Raw genomic sequence first — 9,107 nt, 5'->3', positions numbered from 1 at the left:
GAATGACCGGGCTAAGATCCTGTGGGACTTCCAGATACAGACGGACAAAATGGTGGTGGCTAACCAACCGGACATAGTGGTGGTGGACAAACAGAAGAAGACAGCCGTAGTGATTGATGTAGCGGTTCCGAATGACAGCAACATCAGAAAGAAGGAACACGAGAAGCTGGAGAAATGTTTTTAAGAGATGACATTTGTACTATCTATCTATATATATATATATATAGATAGATAGATAGATAGATAGATAGATAGATAGATAGAAATAGTTGGTGTCTATATTGAGAAAAGTGAATTTGTATAACTATAATCATTAATTCCTCTATCTAACGATCTTAGCTTTTGTGTTATCAGAACTCTTCAGGTCTGAAACTGTAATTCTCATTCTCTTACTGAGATTAGCAAGTGGCAAATTAAAAAGAGAAATCAATAAAAATGTAATTCGACAGGTGTAGAAGAGAGCTATGAGAACATTAATCAACAGTAACAGAGGTTATTATATCAAAATGAAAAGACTAATTCCTCTTTTGGAATTAAGGTACCTGTAGGAACAGTTATTCCATGTTTATATTATGTATTATCAGTACTATCAATTTTAATATTACTAGTAATATTTAAACCGCAAAATAAGTAGTACAAATGTCATCTCTTCAAAACATGCCGACAGTTTGGTAAATAAATTATTGAAAGTGATTTTTTTTTTCATTTTATATTTCTTTCCACAGATACAATATATATACACAAAAAGTGTTCTGGAAGGCATGATTTGATGATGTAAAACTCATTACAGAACAAATGACTGTACTTAGCATCCAATTTTAATACAAGAAATGATTTTGGCCTGACAAAGCAGCTTTTTAAGATGTTTAGAAATTTCCTTCATTTTGAGCCCATATACAAATGGATTAAACAAAGGGTGATAGAGCACTATTTGTAATGTCATTATTATGCGTGCAGTTTTTGGAAAATCTAGTTCCACCCGAGCTATGCTTATATCATACACAAAAAACACAGAGGCACTGATTAAAACTAAGAGATGGGGTAAACAAGTCTTTGCAGCTTTCATCCTAATTTCTTTACAACTTCGATAAGAAACAATAAATATTATTGTGTATGTGAAAACTATGAAGAGCATAGGAAGTATTACAAGATCTAGTAAACTAACCATACCAAAGACAGTAATTAATCTTGATCTTTGACACTGAAGAGTGTAAACTGCATTATTACAAAATATTCCTTTTATATTAGAGTCACACAGTTTAGCTTCAGCACTTGCTATTGCTTGGACAGCAACATGACAAGCAGGTACAAGCCAAGCCACGACCAGGAAAATACCCACAGTGGTTTTTCTCATGATAATATGATATTGTAGAGGTTTACATATAGCCACATATCTGTCATAGGCCATGGCACCCAAGAGAGGTAACTCTGAACCACCTAGAGTGTAAAACATAAAAAACTGAAAGAGACAGGCTGAATATGTTGTGACTTGTTTTTCAGATAAAAAGTCAATCAGAAGTTTTGGGTAAATAGTTGTGCTGTAAAGAACAGAGTTAAGTAGCAAAGCTGCAATGAAAATGTACATAGGCTCATGAAGGTTTTTATGAATAAAGATTAAATACACAATAGTAGAATTAGTGCAGATTATTAGAATATATAATGTAAACATAAAAAAAAATAAAATATATCTGTAGTTGTTAATTTCTGTGTACCAGTCCAGAGTTAGAAAGGTAACATTTAACTCTTTATCCATTATTGTTTTCAAAGACAAAACATTTGCTCATAAAACCAATTGCATAACAACTATTGAAGTGAAGAAGAAAGAATTATGCCAACATGCAACAGGCGTTTTTCTGCTTTTCATAAAGGTCTCTGAACATAAAATATATCTTGGAGAGCATTCATTACCAAGATTCACACAGGTATTCATAGGAGTCTGTGGAAGGTTTTTATTATTTTGCTTCATCCTCAAGGGACGGAGAGTTCTGAAACATCATTGTTCTGCCTTTTGTAATTGATGCTTTGGGAATGTACAATTAATCCTTCCTTTCTGTTCAATGTGAACATTCAGGATGGCAACACTATCTCTCCTTATAAGTATAAAATTAAAAGTAATACAAGACCAGATGTTTAAACAAAGAAGAGTAAAAAATAAAAATGAATAAAGTCAATAAGAACAATTCTCTCTCAAACAGTAATTTCAAGGTCCCAACATATGCTTTCAACATAAAATAAATGTTGTTCTCAAATCATTGATTAGGTGACTTCATAGCAGTATTCATGTTGGTGATGTCCTTTGTGTAAAAACTGTTCAAAAGTCTACTTATGTGTGTCCTGTATCATTAGCCCAAGGACAGAAAATCTTATACAAACTAAGTGCAAAAATGGGTAATGCAATGAGCATATGACCAGAATGACATAACAGTGGGTTATTTGATTATGTTCATCAGTGTGACAGCCTGGGGGGAAGAAACTCTCTCTGTAGTGTGTAGTTTTTGTAAACAGCGCTCTGTAGCACCTACCTCAAAGTGGCAGTTTTAGGAGTTTATGTCCAGAATGTGAGGGGTTTGCAGAAATGTTTTCTGCCCATTTCCTAACCCAGGACCTGAACACGTTCTGGATGAAAGGAGTCCCTCAAGATTCAAAATCTTTTTTCTGTGGTCAAACTTTCAAATGTTGTTTTTAGTGTTCCTGTGCAAAAGAGAGTGTGGGTTTTGATTTGTATTCAAGTTTTATGGCAATAGTTTCTCCATTGTAAGACCCACACATGCAGTGGGTGTGTTCACAGTTTTCTGTGAGTGGCATATGTTTTGGTTTAATTCCTGTTAAGATTTGCTATGTCTGTGAAGGTTCTCAGTCATCCAGGTCATCGTAGTCAAAGGAGTTTGCAAAGAAAAGCGTCTGGGCTTCTTTAAGTTGCTTGAAGACGTTTCACCTCTCATCCAAGAATCTTCTTCAGTTCTAAGGTCAAATGTCTGAGAGTCCCAGATTGGGTTCCAGATTTCCAGAGTCCCAGATTTCCTAACACTGGGTTAGGAAATGGGCAGAAAACATTTCTGCAAACCCCTCACATTCTGGACATAAACTCCTAAAACTGCTACTTTGAGGTAGGTGCTACAGAGCGCTGTTTACAAAAACTACAATCTGGGTTTAAATCTGGGACTCTCGGCCATTTGACGTTAGAACTGAAGAAGCTTCTCAGATGAGAGGTGAAACGTCTTCAAGCAACTTAAAGAAGTCCAGACGCTTTTCTTTGCAAACTCCTTTGATTAAGATTTGTTCTGTGCTCCCTCTGTTTAGTGTCTAGTCTGTGTCTTTCTGCTCTCCCTTGTCCCACGTCTCCTGTTAAGTCATCCTGTGTTTCCCTTCTGTCTCCCATTTCCTGATTACCACCCTGTGTATTTTAGTCCTTTGCCATTCCCTGCTTGTTGTCGCATTGTACCCTCATACATGTGGGGTTTTCCTGTGCTCCGTGTTCCCCTGTAACTCCTGTTTTCCTGTTCCATAGCCCTAACTTCTAGTTTTCCTGTTTTGTTTTTGTTTTGAAATGTTCAAGTGTTTTACATGAAAATAAGTTTCTCAGAACAACACAAGCATTGCCTTGTGCTGGTTGAATTCCTCCTTGCATGAATAAACTATTCAAAATACAACTCCAGGAGCGTGACTTCTTTTATTTAATGCACTAAATTAGCACAACAGTCTTCTAAGAGGCAATCATTAGTGTAGAGGGAGAAGAGCAGCAGAGAGAAATAGAGGCAAGAGAGAATAAGAATGACCTGAGTAAGTGATGTAAGTGAATTAATCCTATGATGGTCCACCTCTTTGGTTTAGTACAAGTAGACCAAGTAACTGTTTCACTGTGTCACATACATATTGTCAAGGAAGGACCCTCATTGACAACATGTGTCAAAGAGAGGCCAGTACGTAATATGTGGACCCAAACGCAGTTACAATCACAAACAGCAACAACCAGATTTTACACAAACCTTCATTGAAAAACACAGGAATAAACAATGACATTAAAAGAGTGTACGTGGCACAGGGGTCGTGAATGTGGAGGGTCTGAAACAGAGGAACAGCGTGGTTAAGTGAAGGAAACAGAGGCTAGAGGGAATAAGAATGACCTGAGTAAGCGATGTCTTGCTTGGCAGGTAAGAGGAAGATTTCCCCGGGGAACTGAGGTAAGCATAAGAAGAGAAGGAAGCCTAGTACTAACATAGAATAGCAGACCATCTGGCGAAGAATAGTTGTAGATGTGTGTCCTAAATACTGATGGTTGATTGTAGACAGGTGAAGATGAGAGCTGTGCTTGAAGGGGGTTTTCCCCCAGACATGGGAGTGCTGAGACAGTGTGAAAAATACAACCATTCACAAGACCATGATACATGTCTGTTCCCAGTATAAAACTGCAAGTAGTTTATAAATGAACGGTACCAGTAAACATCTGCCAGATCTGCATATGCTTTTGCAATTTCCTGCTCATTGTGTCAGATGATTAGTTACTCCTCGGCCTCCTTTAGCAGTAATGATACTTGTAACAAATGTAGCATATTTGCAGCTCTGGAGGCCAGGATTACTGAATTGGAGACTCGGCTTCGCACCCTTCATTCACCCGTAGCTAGCCAGGCCCCTGTAGTTGGTGCTTCTCTCCTCCTGTTACCCCCCAAAACCCCATCTCCATTGAGACTGTGTCAGCTCCCAAACAGATAAAAAACAAGCTAAAAACTAGCAATAAACAACGTAAACATAAAAAATCACAAAGAAAGAACAATACAGAATCCACATCTGAACCAAAGAGTAAAACAGTGAAGTGTGGATTATTAAATATTAGGTCTCTCTCCTCCAAGTCTCTGTTAGTACATGATTTAATAATTGATCAACAAATCGATTTACTTTGCCTTACAGAAATCTGGTTGCAGCAGGATGAGTATGTTAGTTTAAACGAATCAAATCCCCCCGAGTCATTCTAACTACCAGAAATCTCGAAGCACAGGCCGAGGGGGCGGTGTGGCAGCAATTTTTCACACCAGCCTATTATTCAACGAAAGACCAAGACAGACTTTTTTAATTCATTTGAAAGCCTGATGCTTAGCCTCGTCCACCCCAGCTGTAAAACTCAGAAACCAGTCTTACTTGTTATCATATATCGTCCACCTGGGCCTTACACAGAGTTTCTGTCTGATTTCTCAGACTTTTTATCTGATTTAGTGCTCAGCTCAGATAAAATAATTATTGTGGGTGATTTTAACATCCATGTAGATGCTAAAAATGACAGCCTCAACATGGCATTTAATCTGTTATTAGACTCAATTGGCTTCTCTCAAAATGTAAAAGAACCCACCCACCACTTTAATCACACTCTAGATCTTTTTTTAATAATATGGCATAGAAAACTGAACATTTAACAGTGTTTCCTGAAAACCCTCTCCTGTCTGATCATTTTCTGATAAGATTTGAAATAATAATAATATAATCAATCAATTTGTAATCAAATAATTGATTACACAGCAGTGGGGAGCAGACTTTATTACAGTAGATGTCTTTGTGAAAGCACTGTAACTAAGTTTAAGAATATAATCGACCCATTGTTATCATCTGGGATTGAAACGATGGAACGAGGCATGAGTTTCTCAAAATGGGCTCATTGAGTGCAGCACGGATAAGATCTTGGAGAAGCTTACGGCTGCCGTGAATACTCAGAATAAGACCTCTGAGCGCAAACTAGATTACATCTTGGAGGGGCTCGCTCGGAATAACACCTCTGAGCGCAAATTGGATCACATCTTGGAGAAGCTCACTGCGGTCGTGAGTTCTCAGAATCGGCTCTTTGAGCACAAGAATGACAACATCACGGAGCGTAAGTTTGATAACATCATGGAGAAGCTCACGGCTCTCCAACGGGAGATTGAGAGACCAGTGTCGGACTGTTAGAACAGCTTTGAAATTCATATGAGTTGTTCGCACTAAAGTAAAAACCACCATCACTTTATGAGGATACCCCTTCGGCGCCAGCTGCGGTCTCAAGGCTGGAGCTGAACAACAACACCCTGATACAGACTGTGTTTAGACTGTTCTTCCCATTCTATGCAAGGCCACCTGGGTTGGCTGGAAAACTGTTCACTTAGCCTGGCAGGGCGAAGGACACTGTCTCAGCTGAACTCTGGACACACACACACACACACACACACACACACACACACACACACACACAGAGACATATATACACATGCAGATGTACACTCATCCCCCCTCCGAACGACTTCTACACTTATTCCCCTCCGATGCTGACTGTGGATCAAGGAGACCAGCGCTTATGCTGCAGGCCCGGATGCACTGTCTACACTGGCTGTCTCTCACCCTTTACCCATCCCTGTTGCTTGTCATGTGTTTCTTTGGTGTATTAAGAGTTTTTTCATGTGCTATGTGCAGAGGTGTTTTTTTCTGTCCTCAAACTGATCTCCCTGTTGGAGCTCAGTCTGGGGGGAGTTATTTTTTTCTCCTTATCTTTCCTCATGTTGTGCTTTTTCCATGTTATACCCCTATGACCTGTCTTCCCCATGTGATGTTTGTGTAATGTATGTATGGTCGGAAGGGTAAGACGGCGCTGGCATGGCTGGCAGCCTTAACCCAATTTCCCTCGGGATGAATAAAGTATGATCAATCAATCAATCAATCAATCTTCAATGCCCTGTACCAACACAGAGCAGAGAGCTATCTGAACGCTACTCCAATAGAGGTCGATTATCTTGTTAATAATGTTACCTCCTCACTACGTATGACTCAGGATACTGTAGCTCCTGTGAAAACTAAGGCCTCAATTCAGAAGTACCTGACTCCGTGGTATAATTCTCAAACATGTAGCCTAAAGCAGATAACTCATAAGCTGGAGAGGAAATGGCGTGTCACAAATTTAGTAGATCACCCTTTAGCCTGGAGAAATTGTTTGTTGCTTTATAAGAAAGCCCTCTGCAAGGCCAGAACATCTTACTATTCATCACTGATTGAAGAAAATAAGAACAACCCTAGGTTTCTCTTCAGCACTGTAGCCAGGCTGACAAAAAGTCTGAGTACTGTTGAGCCAACCATCCCTTTAACGTTAACTAGTAATGACTTCATGAATTTCTTTACAAATAAAATTTTAATCATTAGAGAACAAATTACCAATAATCATCCCACAGATGTAATATTATCTGTCACGGACTGCCGGGGCAGACCGTGTGGAGTGAGTAGAGGACCCAAGAGCAGACAGAGGCGAGGAGACTAAACTGGACTTAACCAAGGCGAGCCTTTATTTACGGCTAAAAAACTCACGGAAAAAAAAACAACAAAGTAACTGAGGGAAAACCTGAACATAGACTGGGAAACTATGACTCTTACTGTGATTTTATACTATGACTAAACAACATACAAACTATGACTTACTATGACTAGACTGGGAAACCGTGACAAGGGGTAGGGGAGATAACACAGATGACGTGACATTGAACACAGCAAGACTGAGGACTAAATACACTCATGAGGTGATCAGGGGAAGTAGAGACGCATGAGGACACAGCTGACTAGAATGAAACATAATGACAACCAGTGTAGGGACTAACGCGTTATTAAGTAACACATTACAGTAACTACGTTATTATTGTGGTAACAAGCACGGTAACTAGCTATTATGCCAAAATCAGGAACGCGTTAATCGTTACTGGGATTTAGATAGGGTCGTTATTCGTTACTTTGTGTGTTGCGTTCGACCTACCTTGGAAACTTGAGTAAACGGCGTTCTGGTTAGCCTAGTCAGAGAAGTTGGGATTCCAATATGGCAATGCCCTCGAAAACGATTGTTTTGCTAGCCCTCTGCAAAAACAAATTACTACTAAACACTTATGCAGCCATAGCTGGACTCGGTGGGCCGATGGTGATTTTTCGTTTTGATATGCCGATGTCTTTTGTTTTGTTTTTTTTCCGTAACGGTATAAACAATGAAAGGTGGTGGATTGGCCAGATGCTGGCAGATGTGTAAAAAATAACTCAACTGTTTGGTGGTGGCATCGCGGAGCTTCCACAGATTCAGTAACATTAGCAAGAAGTGGAGGCCAGCAGGTGGATGAGGGAAAGGGGAGGCAGGAGGAGAGACCTGAGGCGGCCGAGTCTCAGGTGAACTGAACTTCAGGTAAGAAGTTATGACCTGCAGTCTATCTGGGTCAGACATAAACCAAGTTTAGGTGTAGTTTATTTTCGTTGTGCTGACTTTTTACAGTCAGTTACAATAACTCGTACTGCATACTAGCTAGCATGACAGACTTAAAATACTGCTGGGGGGTGCTATGATGTTACTGATGTTGAACTTTATTTTGTTCATAAGGTTAGTTATTAGAGTTGCCAACTGTCCTGTAAAAACCGGAATTGTCTCGTATTCAGAGAAAATATTACGCAGTTCGTATTGAGGTGAAAAGGATCGCAGTTTGTCCCATACTTCAGCTACAAAGAAAAAAAAAGACACAAAACTGGAGTTATTCTGCGTCTTTACGCTGCACAGCTGCCTCTTCTTCTCTCATTCTCTCCCCTCCCTTTCTTGTTGCTACTTCAATCATGAAACTGATCAATGATCAGCTGATTGGCTTTTCTCTCGTGCTTGTTTATCGCCCACTTTGTGCCAGAAAGAGGAAACCAGCGGATGTCGCGCTAAACAACAGCAGCACGTTTAAGCTTGATCAGCTGTTGTTAGAATTTATTTAATATTATTTTTCTAGTATCAGCTGATGTTTGCTGGAGCCACAGCTGTAAAAGCTGCTGGTCATGATATAGGTTTGGATATCTGATGAGAGGGAAACATGAAGATGAAACCAGGAGATGTCCTTACTGAATCATCAGAGCTGAACAGGTGATGGAGAAACAGGTTTACCTTTTAGGTGACATGGATGAGTTGAAGGGAAATTATGAACGGTTTCTGAGAGACAAATAACACCAGGATCCATTTTTTTTACATAGCTGACAGCTGGTAACTGTGCAGGGGCGGGTCTAGCAAAGGTTTGCCAGGGGGCCAGGTAGGGAATTAACAGGGAAAGGGGGGCACAAAGAAATACTTTTCTTTCTTACTCTCATTTAAAATATCT

General features: G+C 39.6%; 1 protein-coding gene across 1 annotated transcript; it reads right to left on the bottom strand.

Annotated features, from left to right (window-relative positions):
- Positions 1–805: 805 nt before the first annotated feature.
- Positions 806–1,753, bottom strand: LOC134644520 (olfactory receptor 13C2-like). The gene has a single exon (XM_063497609.1). It carries the CDS (start codon positions 1,751–1,753, stop codon positions 806–808), a length of 948 nt encoding a protein of 315 aa, XP_063353679.1.
- Between the last annotated feature and the right edge of the window lie 7,354 nt (positions 1,754–9,107).

The sequence above is a fragment of the Pelmatolapia mariae genome, linkage group LG16_19, assembly GCF_036321145.2.
Source record: "Pelmatolapia mariae isolate MD_Pm_ZW linkage group LG16_19, Pm_UMD_F_2, whole genome shotgun sequence".
NCBI lineage: Eukaryota > Metazoa > Chordata > Actinopteri > Cichliformes > Cichlidae > Pelmatolapia > Pelmatolapia mariae.
The sequence above is the reverse complement of the archived record's forward strand: the minus strand, read 5'-3'. Positions and strand labels throughout refer to the sequence as shown.